Source organism: Trichoderma harzianum, assembly GCF_003025095.1.
Source record: "Trichoderma harzianum CBS 226.95 unplaced genomic scaffold M431scaffold_24, whole genome shotgun sequence".
Classification (NCBI taxonomy): domain Eukaryota; kingdom Fungi; phylum Ascomycota; class Sordariomycetes; order Hypocreales; family Hypocreaceae; genus Trichoderma; species Trichoderma harzianum.
In genome coordinates this window covers 87,632-113,594 of record NW_020209272.1, presented here as the reverse complement: position 1 = coordinate 113,594, position 25,963 = coordinate 87,632, and the positions used below count along the sequence as shown (strand labels likewise).

At 50.5% G+C, this 25,963-nt stretch overlaps 10 protein-coding genes across 10 annotated transcripts; 4 read left to right on the top strand and 6 right to left on the bottom strand.

Moving 5' to 3' along the window:
- Positions 1-92: 92 nt before the first annotated feature.
- On the top strand, positions 93-2,197 carry M431DRAFT_99658 (hypothetical protein; the record flags this gene model as incomplete). Its single annotated transcript, XM_024925180.1, has 7 exons — positions 93-262; positions 355-506; positions 601-906; positions 965-1,236; positions 1,300-1,726; positions 1,789-2,000; positions 2,066-2,197. The coding sequence occupies 7 exons, from the start codon at positions 93-95 to the stop codon at positions 2,195-2,197; spliced, it is 1,671 nt and encodes a 556-aa protein (XP_024768212.1).
- On the bottom strand, positions 2,065-4,706 carry M431DRAFT_546580 (glycoside hydrolase family 78 protein; the record flags this gene model as incomplete). The annotated part of the gene is made up of 4 exons (XM_024921221.1): positions 2,065-3,497; positions 3,607-4,133; positions 4,204-4,233; positions 4,293-4,706. The coding sequence occupies 4 exons, from the start codon at positions 4,701-4,703 to the stop codon at positions 2,378-2,380; spliced, it is 2,088 nt and encodes a 695-aa protein (XP_024768211.1). The 3' UTR covers positions 2,065-2,377.
- Positions 4,707-5,566: 860 nt separating this feature from the next.
- M431DRAFT_513562 (hypothetical protein) lies at positions 5,567-6,209 on the bottom strand. The gene has a single exon (XM_024920053.1). The coding sequence runs from the start codon at positions 6,151-6,153 to the stop codon at positions 5,701-5,703; it is 453 nt and encodes a 150-aa protein (XP_024768210.1). The 5' UTR covers positions 6,154-6,209; the 3' UTR covers positions 5,567-5,700.
- Positions 6,210-7,925: 1,716 nt separating this feature from the next.
- M431DRAFT_513561 (hypothetical protein) lies at positions 7,926-9,463 on the top strand. The gene is made up of 4 exons (XM_024920052.1): positions 7,926-8,178; positions 8,244-8,458; positions 8,524-9,172; positions 9,235-9,463. Exons 1-4 carry the CDS (start codon positions 7,965-7,967, stop codon positions 9,378-9,380), a joined length of 1,224 nt encoding a protein of 407 aa, XP_024768209.1. The 5' UTR covers positions 7,926-7,964; the 3' UTR covers positions 9,381-9,463.
- Positions 9,464-11,418: 1,955 nt separating this feature from the next.
- M431DRAFT_10743 (hypothetical protein) lies at positions 11,419-14,567 on the bottom strand (the record flags this gene model as incomplete). Its single annotated transcript, XM_024911647.1, has 3 exons — positions 11,419-13,776; positions 13,847-14,070; positions 14,141-14,567. 3 exons carry the CDS (start codon positions 14,565-14,567, stop codon positions 11,419-11,421), a joined length of 3,009 nt encoding a protein of 1,002 aa, XP_024768208.1.
- Positions 14,568-15,994: 1,427 nt separating this feature from the next.
- On the bottom strand, positions 15,995-17,250 carry M431DRAFT_325123 (hypothetical protein). Its single transcript, XM_024914331.1, has one exon. It carries the CDS (start codon positions 17,002-17,004, stop codon positions 16,300-16,302), a length of 705 nt encoding a protein of 234 aa, XP_024768207.1. The 5' UTR covers positions 17,005-17,250; the 3' UTR covers positions 15,995-16,299.
- A 507-nt stretch (positions 17,251-17,757) lies between these two features.
- Positions 17,758-18,747, top strand: M431DRAFT_99675 (hypothetical protein; the record flags this gene model as incomplete). The annotated part of the gene is made up of 2 exons (XM_024925183.1): positions 17,758-18,496; positions 18,656-18,747. The coding sequence occupies 2 exons, from the start codon at positions 17,758-17,760 to the stop codon at positions 18,745-18,747; spliced, it is 831 nt and encodes a 276-aa protein (XP_024768206.1).
- An 816-nt stretch (positions 18,748-19,563) lies between these two features.
- M431DRAFT_325101 (hypothetical protein) lies at positions 19,564-19,945 on the bottom strand. Its single transcript, XM_024914330.1, has one exon. It carries the CDS (start codon positions 19,843-19,845, stop codon positions 19,603-19,605), a length of 243 nt encoding a protein of 80 aa, XP_024768205.1. The 5' UTR covers positions 19,846-19,945; the 3' UTR covers positions 19,564-19,602.
- Positions 19,946-22,213: 2,268 nt separating this feature from the next.
- M431DRAFT_325061 (hypothetical protein) lies at positions 22,214-22,970 on the bottom strand. The gene has a single exon (XM_024914329.1). It carries the CDS (start codon positions 22,844-22,846, stop codon positions 22,283-22,285), a length of 564 nt encoding a protein of 187 aa, XP_024768204.1. The 5' UTR covers positions 22,847-22,970; the 3' UTR covers positions 22,214-22,282.
- Positions 22,971-23,757: 787 nt separating this feature from the next.
- M431DRAFT_513556 (hypothetical protein) lies at positions 23,758-25,882 on the top strand. The gene is made up of 3 exons (XM_024920051.1): positions 23,758-24,315; positions 24,481-24,846; positions 24,941-25,882. The coding sequence occupies exons 1-3, from the start codon at positions 24,211-24,213 to the stop codon at positions 25,787-25,789; spliced, it is 1,320 nt and encodes a 439-aa protein (XP_024768203.1). The 5' UTR covers positions 23,758-24,210; the 3' UTR covers positions 25,790-25,882.
- The last annotated feature ends 81 nt before the right edge of the window (positions 25,883-25,963 follow it).

Here is a 25,963-nt window from a genome sequence, read left to right as displayed (position 1 = left end):
CTCTTTTCTCAATCCGCCCTTTCAGCTCAAGCAGTCAGTGAACGACAACCAGAATCGCCAAGATTTGGTTCGAGAGGCGCTGTTGGTTCAGAATGGCAACAGACGAGACCACGCCGCTGCTTCCTGGCCGCAAGGCCTTGGTCTCGGTCAGCCAGAAGAGAAGCTTCAGAGACTCGCTCAGCGGCATCTTCACCAATGTCGAGAACCGCATTTTGGCGGCAGGATTTCTAATCTGCGTCGCGTTTAGCTATACTCAAGTACCGTGAGTCTCACGCCTCTTATTCACGGCCTCACAATTGTGATATCATGTCCTCTGTTTTCTTCAAAGTGTAGCCTATACTTACATCCAGAGAGGCTCATGTATGTTTTCCATCTTATGGTATGCGACGAATTCTACGACCACAACCCTCCATTTGAAGGCCCCGGCCAGCGATGCAGTCGCGACGAAATCGCAGCGGGGACCGCCGCTCAATTCAGTATTCTAGGAATGAGCACGACGCTTTGTGGTGAGTTCTGAATGTGCTCCTCTCACCTTGGGCTGCATTCCTGTGGTTATTATTTATACGAGTAGCATTGACACAAAACTCCTATAATATCTAGGAACTCTCAATCTCTTTATTGCAGGATGGACTGTCAAAAAGATTGGCCCTCGCGCCGCTCTCATGATTCAGACTTTCGTGCCCGCTCTTCGAGTCCTTGCACAGATCCTCGGAGTCATAGCCGGCAAGCGAACGGGCATTTTGATCATCCAGGCCACACAGCTGGTCACCATTATTGGCGGCCCAGCCGGGTACATTCTCATCACCAACATCTTTGTTAGTGAACTTGTTGAGCCAGCTCGGCGGACGGTTGTCTTTGGAAAGCTACAGGGAAGCATCATGCTTGGACAGAGTGTCGGGTATTTGGGTATGCATGCCTCCAATTATAGAGCACTCTATCGCTCGCTAACTCTTTGACATGACAGCTGGCGGAATGATTGGAGATGCAATCGATATCCGCGCGCCCTTTGACATCGCCTTCATCACCTTTCTCATATCCTGTGCCTACGTGCACTTTGCTCTGCCATACATTTCTCCAGATTCCATGAGCAGCAAGAAGAAGCCCGGCCAGCAGGGCATTGCAGGCTTCTTCGCTCCGCTCAAGATTCTCGTGCCCCAGCGCGTCAGAACATCAAGCGGCGGCATCAAGAAGCACTACGGCGTCATCGTTCTCTGCGCCGGCATCTTCCTTGGAGTGGTGAGTATAGCAGATCCTTTTACCTTGAGCTTTCTCTTCGATACTGACCAGAGTGCCAAACAGCTTGCAACGGACTATGCTCCTCTCCTAACCCAGCTGTATGCCACCGCGGCATTCGACTTTGATCAAGGAGACAATGGGTGGCTCATGTTCGAATTCGCCTTTATGCGAAGCTTTTTTCTCATCATCTTGTTTCCGCGTATCATTAATTTCGGACGGTATATGCTCAAGCGTAATTCCCACTCAGAACCTGAAGACACAGACGATTCGTCTATTTCTACGGCGGATGATCAACTGCCTACTGAGCCTGGAGAATTTGATGCGGCAACTGGTGAACAGGCGGATATCGAGCCAACCAGGCCAGTCTCCTCAAAACACCACCACGAGGTCGGCCACTTTGACCTCATTTTCCTGCGATGGAGTCTTGTCGTCGACGGTGCACTCACCACTGTCGTCGCATTCGCTACCAAGAGATGGCATATTTATCTTGGTAAGCTCTCTGTGAAGCAAATAGATCCATGTTCATTCGCAGTATTAACAGAGCCCTTGTAGCTGCCTTTCTCCTCCCTTTCGGTTCCGGCTCTGCACCAGCAGCCAAAGGCGTCATCACCGACATGTGTTCAGAATCTCATCGCGCGGATGCCCTAAACGCCGTGACACTCGTAGAGAATATTGCTAGATTAACAACGCAGGGGCTATTTGGGTTAATCTTCTCGAGCCTGGCAAGTGTGGGAAAAGCGTATGCGACGTTTTACTGCAATGCGGTAAGTGGTTAAATTACCTTCAATCCTTGTGAATAAGAGCGTTCTAATATGTGTCGCAACTCCAGGCAATCGCTGTGATTGGAATGACTGTGTTATTGTTTTCCAACTTCCCACCTCCGGGCAGTACGCTGATTGATGAAGAAAGCGAGAGAACAGATGAGAGTTCAAACGAGGGAGAGAATACACCTGCTCAATAAGCAATATAGTACATTAATTACTATAGATAGACGAAGCTTTTCGTTGAGAACAAACACTAACACTGGGGCGTGCTTCATGTCATACACACCCAACGCATGCCGCTACGTCGCAAACATGGTATGCTTATAAAAATGGCTTCAGCAAACGAATATAGAAAGAATATACAGAATTCTAGGCTATCAAGATTCAACCGTAAAGGTGTGCTTGCCTCCAGTAACATTGACGCTCACCCAGTCTTGAATCTGGCCTGTGGACAATGTAAGAGATGCCCCATCCATATATATCTTCGGATTCTCCAGCCCAAATGTCGGAACACAGACCACCCCGGAAGACCCGTTAGGTGTTTCCGTCTCCAGTACAAACAATAAACCAGATTGCGCATTCTTTCTCTCCCAGGAGATTCCAATCTTTCCCTTTGGAGTTGGCACGTCTCCTCTAGCCCATGTGAGCCCTCCTCCGTCTACCATAGGGCATATCCTCCACGTCTGAAACCCCGGCGTTTGGGGCTTCACTCCAAGTACATAGCTAGTCAACAATGGGACAATTCCCGTTGACCAGCCATGAGCCATGGACGTAAAGCCACCCTCATAAGCAGTCCCATTTGGCCCAATACCCTCCCACTGTGTGATGTAGGGATCATGAGTAGCCATCCATCCATACAGTCTTCGAATCTCGTCAAAGGCAGACGAAGCTTTCCCAGGAGTAACAAAACGAGCGGCAATCTCGAAATAGGAAATGAAGGCGTAGACACGATCGTTGAACTGATCCCCAGGGCTCAGCACGCTGCTATCGTAGAACGCGTTGCCATACACTTGAGACGTTGCGTTTTGCCAGTAATCAAGTATCTCAGCTGCTGTTTTGTCATCCGTTACACCCGCAAGAATAGCAATAGCATTCCCATCTTGTGCATGGACACTGCAGAATGTGCCTGCATCTCCTCCAGGACACGGTCCGCCATCGTAAAACGCACCAACACTGCTGTCAAAATTATTCTTCAATAGCGCATCTCCAACGACAACAGCTCTGGAAGACCATCTCAAGGCGTCGTCGTTATGGCCAAGGCTTTCAGCTAGCTGTGAGGCGTATGACAAAGCGTGAACATACAGAGCATTGTAGTATGTTACCGGTCCTGATCGAGGCAGAAATGCGTAGTCTCCATAACCCATGTCCGCATTTTTGTCCAAAAGCCCAGTTGCATTATTCGTATTCGAGGGATAATATTCATCAAGGACGCTGACGAGTGTATCCCAGTAAGTTTCTGCATACGAGGTGTTGCCAGTATACATGACAAGGTCAACGCTACTGACAACCCACCAGAGCGGATAATCGAACAGAGGCAAGGTGTAATTGTTTCTATGTGTATTTCTTTAGCATTGTCAAGAAGGCGAGACCATCGGAGAAAACTTACATGCTCGCAGGAGGGATCCATCCATCGGTTCGCTGATGCAACGCCAAGTCCTCCAAAACATTGCGCGTCGACTCAGCAAAATCATGAGACAGATACGAAGTTAATGCCGCAACAGCCAAGTCGCCAACATACGGGTCTCTGTCTCGCTTGGCTCCGTCAAAGAGCACTTGTTTTCCCTCCAAGGTGGGACTTGAAGCACCTCGAGGCTCTGTCTCGTTTGCGAGAAACACGTCTGTGCCCATATCTACCGTATACACTCCGTCATACCACCATTGAGTAAGCTCATCATCTGAACATTCAAACCACCCGGTGAAGGTATCTGGTCTTCCGAGAAATGCGGACCATTCGAGGCTCAGGCCCGAGATGGAAACGGAACCAAACGAGGATGTATACGGTGCGTCTGATGGCAGGGCTTCGAGCCATATTTTCACATAACGGAAGCCGTGAAGCCCATCTGAGCAAACCTTTGTGCTTTCTTCACAACCGTGAAAGTTTGTCCAGGTGTAATTTGTGTTCTTGACAGCTACCTATCGATTGGAAGGTTTGGGGATGAGCAATTCTGCAAGTTGGCCTTGTACCCACAGATATGAAGCTTACCTGATCTGTTCCGTTGGTCAATTTCTCATTCTACTCTAATATGTAAGTCATTTGATCCCAGCAAAGATGCATTTCAGTGTTGAACATACCCCACTAGCATTGTCAGAGCGTGTAAAGTCACTCCGATTCGTGAGATACTCCATCGTCTCGGAAAACGCCAATCTCAACCCCGGCAGCCCAGCAGATGTATTCTGTGATCCAGCAAGTTCGAGGCTCAAGACACCGACCACATTTTGCCCAAAATCCACCACTACTGTTGGCAACAGGTCGTTTTCATCGCTTCGACTCAATACTGTCGGGCCTTGGCGGTTAATCAAGCCATTGGGGTTGGAAACATTGCCAATTGTGCTACCTGATACAATGCCAATTGGTTTAACGATATTCGAAACGGGAGATCTAACAAATCTGTGCCAGCTTGTCTCTGTATCGGCTGCGCCAGATCGTACACCGCTTAATAGCACAAGTCCAGCATAGAACACAAATAACGTGTTTGAAACCATGATGAAGATGGTAGGTAAACGTCCATTGAGAAGTGCCGCAACTATTGTTTCAACGTCTCATGAACAACTCAATTTATAGTAGATAATAGCTTCAATAAGAAGATTTGAGACTATGACAACAACGGCCATTCATAGTGAATTTTACAACAACTCCATCGGCAATTCGCGTCATTCGCCCCCGAGTGTAACCCTGTCGAGAGACTGCATGCGGGGTCAGATGCACGATCTGTCGTTCCCCGCGATGAGGCGAGCATTGCCGATTGATCTCCAAGCATGCATGCGGTAATTATACCAGAGAATGGATGTACAGCTCCCTAAGTTGGCTATCCGACGTGCCGTGTCTCCAAATTCTAGTAGTAGTGATGCAGATACAAAAGAATGGCCCGATCATAGTCGCAGACACTAGCAGAGCGGGATACCCAATAGAGAGAAGGTATTCCTCTCCATCAAGTAACGATACACTGAGATACTGGATGGCCACTCTCTGATTTGACGACCTAAATTAATTATTTTTCATGATCAGTCTAAATTTCAGCAGATACTAAAGGACTATAGCTATAGTAGCAGGTACTTAAAGAACCGAGTATTTACTCTGAAGTAAATACTTGTAAGGGTAAATAAATAGCCTTCTTTTATATGCACTTTCGATGCTCAAACTTCACGCAGTCGACGGAATACTGGATAGCTACTCCCTTAAAGAACAATTTGAGCAGATAGTTATCACCCTCTCACGTATGTCAGGAACTTATAATATATATCGTACGAGAGACAACTATGTTGTAAGGCGGCCCTGACATGCTTGTTTGGCTTTGTTACGAACTACTTGGGGGGTTATGAAGTGTAATTCAGCATTGTTCCAACTGTGCATGATCATAGATGTATAGCGAAATGAACTTAAATATGTTGGTTTGAAGATTAAACCCAACTCCGTCAAGTCATATACAGTAACCAGTATTGTAGGAATAATTACAAAGGGTTCAAGTACAATAAACCAGGATCATGCTTTCTCCTTTGCCTTCTCGTTCAACATTGTTGTTGCTTCCCAGATATGCCCGTCCATGTCCTCGAAACTTCTCGTATATAGTCCCAAATCTTTCCCATACTCCTTCATTTCAAAAGGGTCTTTCTTGCCACCCGCCTTTTCAGCCTTTTCCAGGAACCCATCTACATCTTCCTTATTCGGCACACCTAAGGTGTATATGGCGCCAGTGACCTCCTTTGCATGTACAATCTTTGAACCACGGCGGATGAATTGTTCAAACCGCGAGGTAGAGTGTATCATGAGGCAGATATTGGCGTTGGACTTGTAAGGGAAGCGGAATGCCACGGTGTCGTCGTCGGAATAATCATCAAGAGGGGTGAAGTTAAGAGACTTATAAAAGTCGGTGGAGGAGCTGAGAGACGCGACAGGAAGAGAGACGAAGAATGATGGTGGCTTAGAAGTTGACATTGTTTATTCTATCGATATTCAAGACGATAGTATCTGTGAGTTCTGTGGAATGTGAGTTGTACTGGAATAGAAAGACTATCCAACCGCTGTTATTGTTATTCATTTTTAAAATTAAATCACGTTGTTTTCCAGACTATCATAATGACATAAAGCCTTCATCATCGAAATGTCCAAGCCTCACTGTGTCCGGCGCTAAAGACAGCGCAATAGTCATCAGATGAACGGATATCAAAAGTTTGTTTCTCCAAGCTATCGCGCTAATGACAAGTTTCTGCCCTTCTAAGAATCGCAAGTAAGTAAAGAGGCGAACAGGGATCGCCGTGCCTTAGCTCCAGCGGTGTTAGTACAGAATGATTAGCCAGCTTCTAGACTACTGTATGCAGGTGCTCAGAGCCCAGTAATAGGTTGTTTCTGGCCAACTGGAGTGTAGAAAGCCAATAAGAGCTTCTCAAGCCAGCTCACAAGATAGTCCTATCAGAGTGGCTCATTATTGCACACTGCTGCTACTATTGCTGATGCTTCAGAAGCTCTTGCGTCAACTTAGCAGGTTTCAAGATATGACATTTATATGGAGTCGATGCCTTGCACACCGCTTAAATGTAAGCACCAGACTCGGTGGCAAACTGGACGCTGTTGGAGCGCTCAGTAATCGCTAGCAGCATATATAAATTCGAATGCGTACTTTAATCTCATGAATAGCTGGTTTACAACGAAAAAAGGAGCTCATGTATTAACTGGGAAGAAAATAAGAGAATACTACAAGATATTGTGTGAGGTTTCAAGCAAGATGAGGTGTTTCGGAGAACATACAGGCGCGAGAGATTAAACCCTAATAAACCGACGGGACGGGTTTGCAAAGGCATCAAGACATATTATTTTCCAACTTCTGAGCCAATCAGAACAATTTGCTCACTTTCTCCCTACAGTAAACGCCGATTTCCTTTTTGGTCGTATTGCTGGCTGCAAAGACACAATCTGATGACTGCAGTATGCAAATTGTTGAGGATCACCGTCACTATGAGTGCCGCAACCCTGGTCCGCTTATTGTATTTACGATGCTATTGTTGAAACGTCTACTACCTTGTCATCCCATGAACATGTCACTGTATTACCCTGCTCTCCCAGATAGATTAAAGTATACCGAATAACCGGCATGGCATTCAAATACCCATAATTTCTCACAGAAGGTCGTAGTGAAAACCGTATAAATTGTAACCCCCATTGGCCATCCCTTATTTTAGCTTACTCCCTTCGGGCCGTTTCCATTACCTATTCTGTGCCTGAATGAGCATCTGTCACCCGCAGGCAGATCGCATCTGGACCGCGTCGGTAGTTGATTAGTCAATCCTGCCATGTAATGTTACTTTGTGCTCCGTCGTATGCTTCATATAATCGGAGTTTAGGGACACGAGCCTTCGGATAATAGTCAATTGGTGTCAATTGAAGGCCCAATTGGCATTTTGGTGATGAGAGAAGCAGCTAATACCCTGCGTCTGCATGTCTGAACAGCAGGCGAAAGACAATCAGGACAAGATCGCCATACGAGCTGCCTGTTTGTGCCTAATCGGTCGATGGAGAGCTGTGGTGGGACTGAAACAAGAGGTAATCAGAGCCCAACGTTTGACACCGCTTGGCTCGTGCCATCTTGCGATCGGACTTGGGAATCTCTCCGTAGGGGTTCAAGACGGGAATCTCAGTCAAACTAGTAGTATATATACCAGGTCTTGTACGCCGCTCCATAGCCTTGCATTGAAGTGAGTAAGGAGGTTCAAGTCAAAATTTACTTCACTGCCATCTCACATCGATTCATCATGAAGACATCTCTGTCGTGGCTCCTCTACGCCACTGCGGCATCAGCTTCGTCGCACAATTCACACCCACACCCTGTCAGAGCAGCGGCGGCCATTGATGCCTCCACCATCCAGGGCAAATGGCTCTACGGCTACCAGGGCTGGTTCCGTAAACCGGGTGCCGGCGTCAACAACCATTGGTCTGCCGATGGCCAAACTCCAGGACCCAACAACAGTATGAAAATGCTCTTCTCTAAGACAAGACTAATGACCATTCCCTTGTAACTTACACCATCGTAGTCGAGATTGACTTCATCCCGGATGTGAGCCAGTATCCCGCCAACTGCCTTTTCAACACCGGCCTCACGCTGCCAAACGGCCAGCCCGCCAAGTTTTACGACGCAACCTGCGACGGTGTTGTCGACTTACACTTTAAGTGGATGCAACAGTACGGCATCGATGGTGTAATTGTGCAGAGATTCCTTGGATCTATCAACGACCAGTCATTCATTACGGTTAGTCCATGACATGATAAACACACAAGCCCCTCCCAAAGATCAATATCTGACTACAAATTCAGATCCTCAACCAGGTCAAGGCAGCGGCTGAAAAGTATGGCCGTGGCTTCATCGTCGAGTACGACGTCTCCGGCGGCGACTCTTCCCAGGGCAGCGTCGCCAACCAAGTCCTCGCCGACTACAACTCCAAGATCAAGCCCTACACCACGTCATCGGCCTACATCCACCAGAACGGAAAGCCCGTCACCATGGTCTTTGGCATCGGTTTCCAAGGAATGAAGACCAGCGCTGCCGACAGCCTCAACATTGCAAACCAGCTCAAGAGCGCTGGCCTATACGTCGGTTTCGGCGTGCCTGAGCAGTGGGCTGGCGATGTCAACAGCAACTCTGGCTTTGTCCAGGCTTATAAGGCGGCAGACTTTATCAGCCCTTGGACTGTTGGCGGTTACTCTGCTGCCGGCTACCAGGGCTTCCATTCTTCTGTCCAGGTCCCAGACTCACAGTTGCTGCAGTCCCTCGGAAAGAAGTACGCACCCGTCATCTTCCCCGGAACCTCTGCTTACCACATCAACGGCGGCACCAACCCGTCTGCATTCGATTACTTCCCCCGCAACAACGGCTCTTTCTTCTCCGCCCAGGCTGATGCCCTTACTTCCATGGCCATCAAGCCTCTGTTCATCTTCAACGCCATGTTTGACGAAGTCAACGAAGGTAAGTTTCTTCAGGATGTTCATCTTTCATACAACAGCCAACTAACATGTTTTTAAATTCAGGCACCCAGAGCATGCCCGCGCTCAAGGTCAACCAACTGCCCACCAACCAGAAGTTTGTTGGCGTCGACAACGACTTCCCCGACACCAGCTTCTATCTGTCACTGGGTGGCCAGAAGGCTGCTGCTTTCCACGCCGCGGCTCAATAATCGACCACAATGAATATCTGGGCATAAATAATACATCTTGCTAATTGTCTAGAGTATAAATAACAAAAGAAAGTAAAATCACCTGGATATGCTCACTGTGATCTCCATGTATGAAATAAGTCGTAGATTTGTGCCAATTTGAGAAGAGAAACAGCAGGCCAAAGTTTACATCTAAACTTCAGAATGGATACGCGTATATTTAGAAACAAGGACCCAATAGATCTTCTTCACCCAATGCAAGTTTCCATCTTACGTGCTACTCTTCCTCTCACGTTGTTACACAATATTCCCCAATTGGCCCAAGATGGAAATGACAACTTAATAAGACTGTATGTACATCAAATTTCGAGATCCAGATCATGCTGTCAACCACCAATCGGAACTCTCATCCCCCAGTTTTCTCCTATCAGTCAGTCGACGTTTTCGGTATATGCTTCTGCAATCATGCCCAAAGATTACTACTATACACCACAAGACATCATGGTACCCACAGGAGCAACAAGCATTCCTCTCACTCCCCCTTCTAACCCATAACAGATCTCGTCAATACTCGATATACGCCTCACCCGTACAAGTCAGCCATACGACAACTGCCGTAAATAAACATCTAACATTAGCCATCATAGCTCAACCTGCATAGCCAAGGTAAACACCAAAATGGGAATAGTCAACCAGTCTGGCAGGTGTCCAATCCGGGAGACATTCCGCCCGACATCCGGCCACCTCGGAATCGATCCAAGCCTCCAAATACCAAACAAACCAATCACCACCGCCAATCCACGTTACATCGAGCTTCTTTCCACGCCATAAGCACGTAATGACAGCCAAACTGGCAATTCACAAGCGTAGTCGGGCGTACCATACACGCGGTCCCGAGCTGTCTTTTCCGGCAACGTCTGACCATTTTAAACTCAGCCCGGCTGAGGGGATACGGCTTTCGCCCATTCGCAAGATACGGAAAGTAGATCTACGCGGAAACCAGAAAGCTTGATGGGAATTGGCATTTGTAGATGTAAAACTACCTTAGACCAGCGTTTGAGCCTCTCTCGATGATCATTGTTTCATTTTCCTACCCTCTTCTACCCGAACCGCCGAAACAAAGCCCTCACCTAGACCGAGCATATTCAAACACCCACCCCGTCGTATCGATATCAACCAGCAGCCAGCAAGCAACGGCGAGAAATTTCATTTTCACCATGACATCACACTCACCAAGGTGAAAATGCGAAATAATATGGAGCGCAGAAGGTCACTAAGGCTTGACACTAGACCAGTTAGCTCGAGTCGAACTAGAGCCGCCGTTCCGAACCCTTCTATCCTCGCGAACTCCGGTGGCGTGGGCCGCAAGTTTCACCAGAGAAGAGAAAAAAAAATTTACTTAGTTTGCGCCATTTTGTTTTGCTCTTCGTATTAGTGGTGGTAGGGTGTGTAAGATTGGAAAGCTCCCCCAAGGTGGTAAGTCCAGTGTCAAGAGTGCGAAGAAAAGCTCTCTTCAAACTGTATAACTTTTTTTTTTTTGGTAGGGAACATTTTGAGCACATCACAAGTTTGCAATTGAAGAAGACGCAGAAAAAAGTATTTTAAAAAACGTAACACATTAGCGAGATATGAAAAGTCTATAGTAACTAAATATATAAGTTTATACTAGGTTTTAAATTAAGTTAGCGACTGGGGGAATCAAAAGGTTAACAATGCATCCACGGCTGGAGAACTTCTTCTATCGTTCTTTCTCCCTCCCATCCGACTTGGTTTGTAGCAACGTGATGGTTCTGCAAAACAGGCAATATAGATATATATAACCAGAAAATGCAGAAAGAACATGTTAAACTAGTAGTTTGGCTTCGCTCTTCCCCAACAAAAGAAACTTGGTCCCCTTGACCAACCTTTCTTTTCCCCAAGATCACCAATAATAGTATTTTGGCTTCGCAGGCGAGTAGTTCGTAAGACCATGATTAAGTTATTCAGGGGGGATAAAGGAGTCAAAACGATTACTCTGTCCTCTCAGCCTGGTAAACATCCGCGACATTAAATTACCCGTTTACTCATCCTCGTTGTCAATAGCCTTGTCAGCGAGGAGGTATCGGTTGACACCAGTAGTCTCATCTCTCTCGTGCTCAATGGCGAGCTTCTGGAGAGCAGTGATGACGTTCTCAACAATGGTATCCTTGCGCTTGCGGTCCTTGCGGCCAAGGTCGTTGAGCCAGGGGATCTTGTTGAGGATGAAGTAGACGATGGCAATGAAGATGGTGACACCGAAAGAGTACAGCCAGACAATGACGACGGTGACAATGTCGGTCCAACCATCGTGGCGCTGGATGGCAAGGTCAACGGGGTTGTCGATCTCAGGGGCACCAGACAGCCAGCCGAAGAGACAGAAGAGAGTAGCCATGATGTCGACACCGAGAATGGCGCCGACGAGCTGCCAAGAGGGCATGGTCTTGCCACCACGGGTAACGAAGATGAGCCAGTTCTCAGTAAGGGCGACCTCGAGGAAGAGAATCTCCTGGACGGAGCCAAAGTTCTGGATGATACCACCGTTGGGCAGGTACATGGTTCCACGGAGAACCCAGGTACCGAGGGCAAGCAAGACACCGAGGACGACGGAGATGACCCAGATCTTGGGCAGCTGCCACTCGACGGGACGGGGCTCGTAGTGGGCATTGTCGTAGGCGACGGCGACGGTAGCCAAATCAGCGAACAGGGCAAGGAAGACGATGAGGTCGACACGGATGGTCTCGTTGATGATGATCATGGACAGAGTCAGGTAGATCTCGAGGTGGAGACACAGAGCGATACGGTACTGGACGTAAGCCTTCATGCGCTGGAAGATCTGGCGAGAGGTCTTGATGGCCAGGACGATGGTGGACAGACCGGGAGCAAGGAAGACGATATCAGCAGCAGCCTGAGCAGCCTCGGTGGAACCCTCGACAGCGATACCGCAGTCAGCCTTCTTCAGGGAGGGGGCGTCGTTGACACCGTCACCAGTCATGGCAGTAAGGTGACCACGCTGCTGGAGCATCTCGACGACACGGTACTTGTGCTCGGGGAAAACCTCAGCGAAACCGTCGGCACGCTCGACGAAGTCGTGCTGGACGGAACCGGCAAGACCACCGTGGATGAGCTTCTCAGAGTTGTAGACCTTGGTACCGAGAGCAAGCATACGGCAAGTCTCCTTGGCAATGGCGATGGCATCACCAGTCAACATCTTGACGGGAACACCGAGCTGGGAAGCCTCGAGAATGGTCTGGGCGGTATCCTCACGAGGGGGGTCGAACATGGACAGGAGACCAAGGAGAACCCAGTCCTCATCGTTCTTCTTGTAGCAGACACCAAGAGATCGGAAACCACGGCGAGCGAATTCACGATCCTTCTCACGGTACTGAGAGGCGAGCTCGTCGTTGGGGTTGGCAAGCTTGAGAATGGCCTTGGGGGCACCCTTGGCGCAGATGAACTTGTCCTTGCCGAGACGGCACTCAGCGGTGATACGCTTGGAGACGGGGTCGAAGGGAGTGAACTTCTCAGTGACCCAACCCTGCTGAAGGATCTCACGAGCCTTGGGGTAGCGCTTGAGGGTCAGGATGGTGACCTTGTCGATGGGGTCGAGGGTCTTGAGGTTGTGGGAAGAAGCAAGAGCAGCGACAGCCATCATCCAGTTGACATCCTCACCCTCGCAGACGTAGGGGTCACGGATGGACAGCTTGTTGGCAGTGAGAGTACCGGTCTTGTCAGAGCAGAGAATGTCGACACCAGCAAGAGACTCGATGGCGGTGAGCTTCTGGACAATGGCCTTTTGCTTGGCGAGGTAGGCAGCGCCGACAGCGAGAGTGGTGGTGGTGACGACGGGAAGACCGACGGGGACACCAACGATGAGGAGAACAAGGGCATAGTGAAGCAGGTTCTGAGAGCCAGGCTCGGCGATCTTGAGGTGGTGGAAGAAGCCACCAATCCAGGCAGCGAGAATCCAGAACATGACGAGAACGAGCAAGCTGGTACCGATGTTGTCCATGACAGCCTTGAAGTGACCCTGGTCCTTGGCGCCCTGGACGAGATCGGCAGTCTTACCGACGAAGGAGTCCTTGGCAGTAGCAGTGACGATGGCATAGGCCTTTCCGCGCTTGCAGCCAGTGGTGTAGTAGGCGACATCACCGAGGTACTTGTCGACGGCGAGAGACTCACCAGTGATGGCAGACTGGTCGACGGCAACGAGGGGAGTGGCACGGTGGTTGGCCAGAGCGGACTCCTGGTTCTTCTCATCCTCGTCTTCCTCCTCGTCGTCGCTGGAGCCCAGCTTGCCTTCGGCACGGAGCTGCTTGAAGACCTCGAAGTCCTCAGGACGAGTGTAGTCGCAGATCAGGAGAACATCAGAGGCGACGGTGTCACCTTCCTGGACAATGAGCTGTTGAGAGAGAAACAATTAGCTTGTTTGTTGCAATGAAACAAGAGTGAGTGAGAGGGCATTGGCTTACAATATCACCGGGAACGAGCTCACGAGCGAGAATGTTCTGCTCCTGGCCGTCACGAACAACGGTACAACGCATGGCAATGTTGCCCTTGAGAGAGGCGACGATATCGGCAGCAGACTTTTCCTGGTAGAAGGCGACGAAGGCGTTGAGCAGCAAGATACCGCAGATGACACCGAAATCGATCCAGTCACCCAAACCGACAGCCAACAGAGCAGCAACTTCCATGACTGGAGAGACACACAACGGTTAGCTCACTGGCACTGAAATGAAACTCATTGAGACTCTCATCAAACTCACCATATAGAATAGGACCAGTAAAGAAACCCAAAAACTTGGCAAACAGATTCTCCTTCTCGGCGCTCAGCTCGTTCCAGCCAGCCCACTTTCGTCGCTCATCAACCTCATTGATACGGATACCAGTGCGGATGTCGGTATCCAGCCAGGCGTCGGGGACAACCCGCTTGGCAGGCTCGCCACTGTCAATCACGTCGGGGCCGGAACTCTTCCAAAACTGCCACCACTTGACATCACGACGGTCCTTGTCGTTGTCGTCGCCGCTGCGGGAGCCCTCGCGATAGGTGCTAATGTATCGCTCCAGGGCGGCGTATTCTGGAAGGTTGTCTCCCGCGGGGGGAGCGACGGTGCTGCCAGAGTGGTCCTCACGACCACCGGCCTCAACATCGTCCTCCCCAGGGGAGCCCTTTCGTCGATGAAAGACAGACATTGTTGTGAAGAATTGCGCCCTCGAAGCAGCCGCGAAACTGGCAATTGAAAAGACGCAACAAGTCGCAACTGGGCAGGAAGGGGAGAGAAAAAGTTCATCCACCGAGGCGGCTTGCCAGAGATATTTATTCCAGCCCGTAGTCTCTTGGGGACACCCTAGTCCGGCCCAATGCCGTGGTTCCTTTTTTTTTTTTGTCTGGACTGGTTTTTTTTTTTTTTTTCTCTCTACCCTCCTTCGATGAGACGCCAGAACGCCAGAGTCTGTCTGGTCGCGCCGTCTCCATCCATCCATCCATCCCAATTCACTCCCCCAAGCGTACTCCGTACTGCTACAGCTTAGACTTCCCACACGCCCCCCCTTGTCCACTTCCCCCATCGGCCAGCGAAGACCGACGGCAGATTGTCGCCTGGGCTAAGCTGATTCGAGAACAAACAGGTAAACCCGCGAGCCATGTCCCAAAGAAGCATAGCAAGCCATAGAATCAAACATGCCGCTCAAAGGCCGAGTTATCCTGTCCTTGGCCCTAAGCCAAAAGAGCGGCGCCGAAAGGGCATTCTCCTGCTGTGTGGATACGACTCTTGGACCTTGGGGCCAGGCCCCGGCGCAACCGAAGCTGTCGACCGATGCCGATATCCGATTTAACCCTCTTGTCCCATCTCTTGGCCAGCAACGCCTCTAGGCCTCATCCAGCCAAAGCACACGCCTGTGCGCCCGGAGTAGCTGGGAAGGTGAAGAGAGACGACCGGGGACCCGCCCTGGCCTGAGCAAAGAGAGCGAATAAAAAACACCAAGGCCGAAAGCTGCTGAAGGAGGAACCACCCCCCCAGATCAAGAAGTCGGAATCCCGGGACAGCCGGCTTCCAAGGGCCAGAAAATTCTACGAAGGAAATCCCGCATGTAAAACTGGCCCATGGAAGGTGTACATACGGTACGTGCCTTTGATTTTGCGCTTATTACCCGCATCGCATCACGCAGCGCCTTTTCCTCGGCCGTCATTTTTTGGGGACGGGGGCCCTGTTTTTCCCCCTTCCTAATTACAAGACGGCTTCTTGATTCAAGGCTCCATCACGAAGCTGATCTCCGGATACCACGAGTGTATCTTGTAGATAGTAGTACTCCGTAGAACTAACTACATACTAAGGCGCGTCTTTTTTTTTTTACTTCCTCCAACGGCACGTCTGAGCGACGTCGGAGGCTGCTTTTAGCAGTTTTGTTAGTGAGCGGCAACATACCTTACTTGGACGAAGAATTAAGTGAAAAAGCCAAGCATGAATCCCGCCCGCCTCATTGGCAGCACGAACAACATCCCCATACAATACAGTACTCGTAGCCTCCCACCGCGAAACGTACTCGTACTCTTAAAAATGTACATACGCGGAATCAAGATTCCTATTCCCAGCCCATGGCATGCAAATCGCGCATCTCGAAAAGCCACCTCACCTCGGAGATGCTGCCACCAACCCCCTTCCCCGTATGTACTGTACAGTAACTACTAACAAGTAACAAGTTAACACCCCCTCGGCCATTGACCTGACCTGACCTGACCAGTCTCTTCCCCCCCAAATGCGCTGTATGTAATGTCAGCACCTCTTCGTGTTTCGCCCTTCCTCACGATCCAATTCGCCCTCGGTGCGTCCCGGGATCGCCTTTTAACCCCATGGCAATGCCGGTAGATGTAAACGCTTAATCCGGGCGCTGGTGTTTCTCCCCCTTCGCTTCGGCCAAGTTCAGTTCAATCATGACGACAGACAGTTCCAACCGGCTTCGGCATCTGTTCGTTCCATTGATTGCCATTGCCATTTGCCATTGTCCTCCTGCAGTCAAGCCCCATGAACCAATCAATACCAGAACCCAGCAAACCAACCCCCGGAAATCTTCCCCCAGCCAAAATCGCCATCTTTTTCAGCCGCTCGCCTTCTCGCCTCAAATTCCCTCCCTCGATTTTCCCATTTTCACCGTCTTTGACCTGCTTCGGATATGCCTCGTCCAGACTCCACACAACGACGTCATTTTGGCCATGTGTGTAGGGGGGAGTACGTACAGTAACTCGTACACATGTACACATTGTACATACGCCCGTCCCTCCCCCCCATTTCCGGCCTAGCGCCGACTGCCCCGCAAACTTGGCTGCTTCGCTGCATTTTTCTAGCGCTTCCATCCGATCAAAAGTCGCTTGGCGATGGCGATTTGCGCTGGAGCGACGCAAGGGCGAGCAATTGAAGCAGGGGCGAGGCGAGAAGAGCGGAAAAAGGCTGAGGATGGAGGTCGTGAGTTGTCGCTGCTCGTAACGGCGCTGTTTTGGCACGTATTTCTGTCGCTGTTGTGCCGCTACAGGCGCTGCGTCTAGCTCACGCGACGGGGGGAACCAAGATGGTACCTGCTGTACAAGGCACAAGTTAGCACAAGCACAAGTAGCTACTGGGTAATGCTCGTACATTACATGGGGATGGGATGGGACTGGGGGCTCCACAGGCACGGAACAGCAACTCGAGAAACAACTTAACAAGGGCCTTGGAGGGATTACTTTTCGAGGTTAGTCGCTGCGGATTCTCTCATTTTACAAGTATCGAGTACTGGTTATCGTACTGCGCATCTACAATCACAGCCGGTACTCGTACAATGTAAGCGCCTCGACTCGAACAGCTCCCACTTCTTCTCTCGCCTCGCCGTTCGGTACGTACCCCCGATCGGGCCGGTCTCAATTTTGCTCCGGTAGCCGCCGTGGCCGCAGCGCCTCTTTGGGATCAATTCCGCCATAGCCGTGGCTTTTGCTTGATTCCTGTTCGCTGTTCGCCTGTACGATACGATACGATGGATATGCGGATAGAATACATGTACAGTACCGTAGCTAGCATGAGTCCGCTACAGTAGCGGCAGACCTTGTCATTCTAGCTTCCAGCAGGTACGGGAGTACATACATGTGAAGAGGCGTGAGAAAAAGCGAAAAAGCGCATACATCATACCGCATCTGCTGGAATGCCAAAAGTAGACATAATGCCTCTCGGCCCTGGGCCGGGGCGTCCGATTTGATGTATGTAAGTCAAAGTGAGAGAGGCAGAAGGCATAACGGAGTAAATCAGCTTCAAAGGGCGATGCCGGCATTTCGCGAGGCTGTAGCAGCAGCAAGCTCCAGAGCAGCTCCCGCAGCAGCTCCAGCTCCAAGCCCAAGCCGTGTTGAAATCTCAACACCATGCCGCTAATACGGCAGCACGCTCCTCCATCATATCAAGAGGTGTCCAACCATGGTCCCCGAGTCCAGCTGCCCATTGGCGAGCTTCTCTCTCTGGCCCTCGATGGCCGCTCCGTCTACTCGGCCACCAACCCGGAGCTGGTCTACTACGAGCTGAGCGCCGCTCCCTTGCAGGCGACGTCGCTCATCTACGTGGTGAAAAAGGTCAAATACCGCCTCGCCGGCGACCTGCGCGTGGGCAGGCTGCGCACCCGCCACGACGACATCTACCTCTTCCGCGACGCCTACGTCAACTTCTACGCGCCCCGGCGCATCGTCATCGACGGCAAGGCCAGCGATGCCCGCTGCTACAGGGACGTCAAGCTGAAGCCGGGCCTCATGGGCTGGTCGACGTGCTCGGCTTCGGGTCACTTCACGGCCAAGACGGCCCTTCGCGATCGCTGGCGGCAGCACTACCAGGTGATTTGGAAGGACGCCAGCGGCCGCATCGTCGCCATGGAGGACAAGGCCTGGCCTTCTGTGCCTATAACCGCCAATGGTAGTAGTACGGCGATGACGGCAGCAGCAGCGGCAGACAACAATGAACACCACGCCGCACCGCCAGCTCCCGTGCCATGCTTGAAGCTGCTCCGGATGCTGGACGAAAAAGATTTGGATCTGCTGGTGACGTGCTGGACGGCCCGCCTCTGGAAACAGGCGCAAACGTCGCTGGGCAGCCCTCCCATGGGCCGGTCTAGAGGTAATAGCTTGGCATTTTTCTTGCTCTTAAAATCATTTGCGGATAATTCACATGTCCCAGTCCCAGTCCCCTTCGTGTGTTATATCATCATGCACGTCATTCGTGTGTGTGAGACATCGTCACGCGCGCTAGCTAACATTGAACTGTTCAAACCCTCAGTCAAGCGATTCGCAGCACGATATCTCCGTCTCCGCTACATGACCGATCTAGTCTCCTCCAAATCAACCCCGACGCGACGCCTCGAGGCATAAGCAAATCAAGCTCACAGATACGCTGATTGAGCTTCTTATAATTCTTATTCTTTAATTTTTATTTATTTTCCTCTCTTTTGTTCCCCAATCCCGCTTAATTGTAGTCCTGTACAAGGCCCCCGATCACGCACATACGCCCACCACGCGCGCACCCATACGCAGATCCCTTCCTGGATTTAAGATAGCCGAGAGTAAAGGGACATGGAGGGGCGTTTACTTGCATTGGAGCAAAGCCAACGGGAAACAGGTCCTCGCGATGGCCTCTCTTATGCGAATTGAACGGTTGAATCACTACGAAGTACTAGATAGGCGCCGAGACTGGACAGAGAGAGAGAGCGCGCGCTCTTGGGGAGGATTTCCATCTAATTCAAGAGACCCAAGCCCTTGGATTGAAGCCGGGATTGCTGCATAGAAATCACTGCCAACTCATCTTTACTGGATAGCCCGTACGAGTATTCAATCACGACTCCTCAGACAAGAGCCAATTGCTCTCCAGGAACCGATGACGCGCGACCAGTTCACCATCTCCAACGTATTCTTTTCCACTTTCCTCCACATCCATACAGTACTACGAATCCATCACCTCCATCCTCACACTTCGTACACGGACCAGGCAGGCCTTCGCCGTTGCGTGCTCAGCACAGACACAACTTGGACCCTCGCCAAGCGAGCCCAGCATCAATCCAGACAGGTATTCCCCGGAAACGCATCACCTGCCCAGACAACTGTGCACCGCACAAGGCGAGGCGATTGCGACCTACCCAGTCAGGGATCGTAACTTGTACGAGTCGAGCTTACCGGCAAACCAGGGGGCGTGTCTCTTAGGCTGTGAAGCTAGCAGGGTCCAAGGCGCAATCAGATCGGCCGGTTCAATCTAGTTCCGACCGCGGCTTTTTTTGACGCGCAGGGGTTTGTGTGCTGTACTCGCGAAGAGGCCAGCCAAAAAGGCTCTCTACCCCCAAGCAAAGGCCCTGCGTATCCGGGGGTGAAGGAAGGGTACAGGGCCAGCGCCAAAAATACCAGTAAGGGTTCAGACAGTATGCGCGAATTGATGAACCGAACGGACCATGCCCCCAAATGTCCATGGAGATGTGCCATTTTTGGAGCTTCAGGAGTGTCCCGACTAAAGCCGCGGCATAAGGAACAACAGCAAACGCAAGAGTCAAAAATAAAGAGACGGTGAATCGGAATTCGGCCACAGCTACAGCTGAAGGGAATAAGGAGGTGACAGCAAAGCTCACTAACACTGCCGGTATATGCGAAACTTTGCCCCTTTTTTTCCGCAATCAACGCAAATCAATGCATATCCTTATTTTGTATTTTTCCATTTTATTGATTTTATTCGCAACGAGTATATACTGGTATACCCAAGTTCCTCTGGTCACGCAAAAAGCAAGCAAGTCCATGGAGCAAAACCCACGAACGAACACTCCCCCACAAGAAGCCAGGGCTCCGTCAGAGCCGCGCTAGGATCCAAGGCAGCCTAGCCGACAGGAATATCCGTAATTACTGATCCAGACTATTGCTTCGAGGCTAGAGCTGATATCGACCGCGTCGCCGGCATGCCGGATTGGGGGCCTGACTTGATTGCTATCGACAGGTTTATGATTACCATGACCCAGCTTTCTCGTCTGAGTATTACTCCCGTACTCCAAACTACTGTGAGTGAAAGAAAGGCGGTAATGAGATGAGACAACGCATTATGGCGCCAGCCAACGCAGAAAGTAGGGCCGCGCGAAAATGTCATTGAAAATAGCAACGGCATAAAGATAGATAGACCACCAAGAAAATAAAAAGGCTGGGGCTCAGCTTTCGGGGACAGAGGCATTTACATTGCGATGGTTCTGCCTTTATCGATCCACGCCCCCCCTCTCTACATGAACCCAAACTAAGCAGATAGATAGTACATACTCCGTACAATTCAGCTCAAAGGTGTAGCAAAGCAGTAGTATTACGACACGCAAGGAAAAATAAACTTGGTAGACAAGATACTTGGGGGCAACGGCAGTGGCACGAGCTGTTTGTCATGGCTTGCCGCTCTGAGCCAATTGACTTTGCCCAGTTAACGAGCTGCTGTCGCGGTGGCTGGCCTCGACGGCAACAAACTTTTAGTGAAAATAAAGGGCAATGATCACCAGGCAGGCGGCAAAGAAAGGAAGAAGAAGAAAAATTGAAACACGAGCTTCTGCCGAGGGCCAACCGCCATCACCTACTTTTACCTCACGTCACAGAAACTGACAATCTTGATAGGGAACTACGGGTAAACTACTGTAGCAGCAATCTCGCATTGAAGCCATATCTCTTCTCTTTGTATCTAATAGAGACACGGAGCAGTGGCTCTTTTTCTTTAGCCTCACCATCGTTACTCCGTACTCCGTACTAAACTACGGACAATTTTCCAATGGCCCTTGTCCCACCAGGCCCAGAATCTCGTTCATCTTAGTAAGGGCACAGCGACCGAAGAAAAAAAAAAATGTCGCAAGGCCAGACCAGCCAGAGAGGGCTGTCAATTTCTGGTTATTCCCGCCGGCGGCGATGTGCAAAAAAGTAGCTTCAAACTTGCTAGTAAGCCTAGGCAGTTATAGGGATTTTCCACACCTGAAGCAAGCCTCACTTTTTTGGTTAACATTCTGGCCCTATCTCTAGCCAATCTCCATCAAAAAAGGGGAGGCTCGCTTTTGATTGCAGGGTAGAACGGGCATTCCCACTTCCTGATAGTAGTAGTACTTCTAGTTGCTAGAATGGAGTCCCGATTGCTGCTGCTAGAAGCATATCGTAATAGCTTCATGTACTCGTACGGAGTGCATTATATTGCAACATCCAGTTTAGCTGAGTACGGGGTACATTAGCAACAGTGCCGAGGTGCTTTCGCCCGCAACAGCAACGGATTACTTCCGGATGAGATGAACCAGGTGTCTCACTCATTGCCTCGATTCGATGATTACATGGTCAGTGTATTACTCGCTTTTTTTCCAACAATAGACCTGACATGAAAATTCCCCACGCCCCAGGCTGCCCAAGTTATCCCTCAAAAATACCTGTCACAGCAGCCAGCCTTCCATTTCCTCCGACCATCTCCTTACGCTGTGACTTTTTGCTCCGAGGAACACCAAGCAACGAGGTGGCTCCTGACCCGTTTTCTTTCTCCGGAACAACAAGCTGGACCCTCAAGAGAACCACAAAAAAGATTAGAGCCAGGGGTCTTTTTTTCGACCGTTCGTTTTTCCTCTTTCTGCGACTGGACTTGTGTTTACGGAGTACCCACCGGCACTAACACACACGGCTCGGAATCAAATACGGCGCAGCCATTGGACGAAGCTCACGATGGGCAGCGGAGCCGAAGCACCGAATTCGCACAGAACGCCGGCGGAAACGGATCAACTCCGGCAGACAACGAACGAATTGAAGGCAAAAATGAAATGAAGTGAAATAAACAACGAGTAGCAGGAAGAGAAATACTCGTATAACATGCACCTACGGAAATGAAGTAAAAAGTAGTAGCCAAAATGGCCCAGAACCAGAAAAGGGCTCTCCATCAGGCAGTTTGCTGACCTACATGACTGAATTTCCTGGCTAACAATAACAACTCACACAGGTCCCTAAGCCCCCCCTTGCCTCTCGCTTCTTTTCTCACCCAGTCCAGTGTCATGGCTTTTTCTTTGCCAAGATCGTCAGTGCGTTTTTTTGGCCTCTCTCTCCCTTGCCTCGTCTTGGGGCCGGTTAATGGCGCTCTTTTCCACGTTAGTCGCCCGCTGTCAGTTGGTCCAAATCCCGGCCAAGCGTGGGCTATGTGACGTGACGAGTGGAAGAAAGGCAGAAGTGAGAAATCGCCTAGCATCGCCAAGTCTCGAGGGCACGGCCGGCGAATCGCCTTGGCAACGTCTTGGGAGATTGATTTCTTCAGCAAGTAAAATAAAAAAGAAACAACAAGGAAGTAGAAACACCAAACAGTCAAAGCGTCCAGCGCAAAAACACATACATGTAATACAGTACAGTAAGACGTAGAAAAACCAGGCCAAAGTGGGCAAATACCTAGAAAGAAGCCCATCCCAAGCCGGGAAACTCCCATCACCAATCCAACGACGCAATCATGCGCCATTATTGATCACCCAGAAGAAAAAAAAGGCCCGGCCTTGTTCCGCCATTGCTGCTGCCTTCTGACTCTGGACTCTCTCTACTCTCTATAATCCCTCGCTCTTTTTTAGCACCCAAACTTACTCGAGTCCCAGACCGAGGTGGCAAGGGGGGGTCTTGAGTCGTTTATGTGGAGCGGCAATCCCGTTTCCGCCTTTCCTCGCGTGTTTGTTCCTGTTTTTTTCTCACTCGCTCACTCTTTTCCCTCGCGATTCGCGTCGTTTCTGCGAAAAATACGGAATCGGGATTAGCGCTTCTCGCTGCACGGCGATTGAAGCACCGGCGCTCCGTTCCCGTGGGCTTGCGGCAAAAGAAGAAGCAACATTCACGTCACAGTCACCGGCGGCAATTGGGCAAGGGATTTGATTTGATTTGATTGTTGCCTATTCCTATTGCCGGCTGCGGTGTGTGTGCTGCGTCATGCAGCGAGGGCGAGGATATACGAGGATACGAAAGTTCAGCTGCCCTGCCAGAGATGCGCGCAATGGCGTGATGTGATGTTTGTGGCATGATTATTGATTCCAGTCCCTTTGGGGCAATCTTGGTGAGACGGCTCGACTGCTCGATTTTGACGCGTCGGGATGGTGAAGCTGCTTTTACTTGTAGATGCTCCGGAATGAACACAGAATTACAGTAGCTCTATTGCGATGAACGTCACATGAAGTCATCCGTATACTCGTAGTATTTGATTGTTATAGAAATGTATTACAGCACCTGCGTGTGTTGCTGCACAAGTGCTCCTGTTGGCGTCGCAGAGTATCAATCAATAGCCTACCCGGGACTCCAAAACTCATCACCTTGGTCTTCACGTTAACACTCATCTCATCTCACCGCAACTAGAGACACTTCAGTTCATCATTCAACGGCCTTGTCTCACACAGCCTTACACGTTTTGACGTTGCACAACTCCACGCTCATCCGAGACAAATGTCTCATCAAAAAAGAAACACAAGACATCTCACTTCCCTCCCGTCCTAAACCCACGTTCCAAATCCCACCTCAATCTGCAACCCCAAAATAAGCATAACCCAAAACACAACAGTAGCCCAGCCCATATGCACACCCAATACCAGAAATCCCCTCAGCTCCATCGAATCACCATAACAGCTCCATCAAACACCATAAGCGCCGCACCACCCGCTGCAAGACGACTTCTACCAGTATAGGCAAGACTTCAAACCAGTATAACCAGCCGAATATAACTCGTTCGTACGCAAAGAAACCAAAAGTCCGCCGCAATCCCTATTCCCCCGGGCCGATCCGGTTCCTGGGACCTGTGTCACTGTGCCTGGGAGAGGGGCGCCCGATTCGATGCCTCATCCATCCGCCATGGCCGACCAGGTCGCCACCAAGGACGACACGATAGTCCGTAAGCGCAAGACTCATCGCAAGTCTCGCCTGGGCTGCGGCAACTGCAAGATTCGCGGTGTCAAGGTAAACCCAGCTATGCTCTTCCCCTCTGTCTCCCCTCATCTGTTCCTCTCATAGCATACGTAGTAGCTCTCTCTTGTAATACACGCCTGTAATAACACACACTTACACACACTTTCATATATCGTATCCAAAAACATACATGACTTACACGCCTCAAACCAACAGTGCGATGAATCCAAACCCACCTGTCGCCGCTGCCACGCATCCGGCTTCACATGCAACTACTCCCGCGCCGCCCCAACCCTCCAGCTCTCCCACTCCAGCGTCCTGAGATTCGATCTCTCGCCATCACCAAACCAAGTACCCGTTGACGGTGTTTTCCCCACGGATAGCATCTTCTGGGATGTCTCTCTCCAGCCTGCCCTGCGGATTCCCATAGTCTTGCCTCTGCAGGGCAGGCTGGGGGAATACGCTCTACGACCACAAGACTATGCTGCTCTACATCGCTTTCAGACGAGGACGGCTGCGTCGTTGGGGACACTCAGTCAGAGGAAGTGGTATCCCAAGATTGTATCTAACCTCGCAAAGGAAGTAAGTTCTCTTCTTCCCATCCATCCCCTCCATATATCATATCGTATATCAACATCTGTACAAACCTCGATTTTAACCAACTTCAAACTCACAGCACCCCTTCCTCTTCCACTTCTTCCTCGCCCTCTCCCTCCTCCACGACGCCCACCTCTCCCAACCCCCCCTCCCCCAAGCCCACCACGCATCCCTCGCCTTCCACTGGTACCACAGCACCGCCATCCTCTCCCATTTCCTCTCCCTCCCCTCCCCAGAAACGACCCTCTCCTCCTCCCACCGCGACGCCCTCTGGATCTGCGCATCCACCCTCGGCGCAGCCTCCTTCGCCTCCATCCGCACTCAAGATCCCTCCGCCGCGTGGCCCCTCGCCGACCCGAACCCGGCTGTCGACCTCGACTGGCTCAAGATGGGACACGGGAAACGCGCAGTGTGGAACATTACCGATCCGAATCGTCCTGATAGCGTTTTTCACAACCTACTTAACCAGACGCCCATGCAGAATCCCATCGATCCCTCCGTCATCGTACCAGATTCGCTCCCTCCGCTCTTCTATTCGGTCTTCGAGCTATCGGCAACGTCCTCCCCAGAGACGAACCCGTATCATAGTGCTTGTGCCATCATCTCCGCCCTTTCGGTCGAACCGATCAACGACGACACCGTCATTCTCTTTCTTAGTTTCATCACCCAAATAGACCCCTCATATAGAAGCCTCATCGAGGAGAAAGACCCTCGTGCGCTCCTCCTCCTCCTCTATTGGCACTCCATGGTCGTGCCAGAGAAACGATGGTGGCTACGACGGCGTTGTATTGTAGAAGGCAAGGCCATTCTGATGTATCTCGAACGATATTGCGCAGATGATGGCGATATCATGGAGCTGTTGCAAGTGCCAAAGAGAAGACTAGCCAATTGGAATTTCATCAACACGGGCATGGTAGAGAAGCGTTGATAGATATGATAATCATGATGATATATAATAAACACGAGGGTCTACCAGAGACTCTCGGAAATGACTATCGAGTAATATACCAATACTATTTAATGACAATAACAAGTACACCGCTCTATCGCTTGGTGAGAAAAAAGAAAGAAAGAAAAAGCTACATCATAAGCATAAGCATAG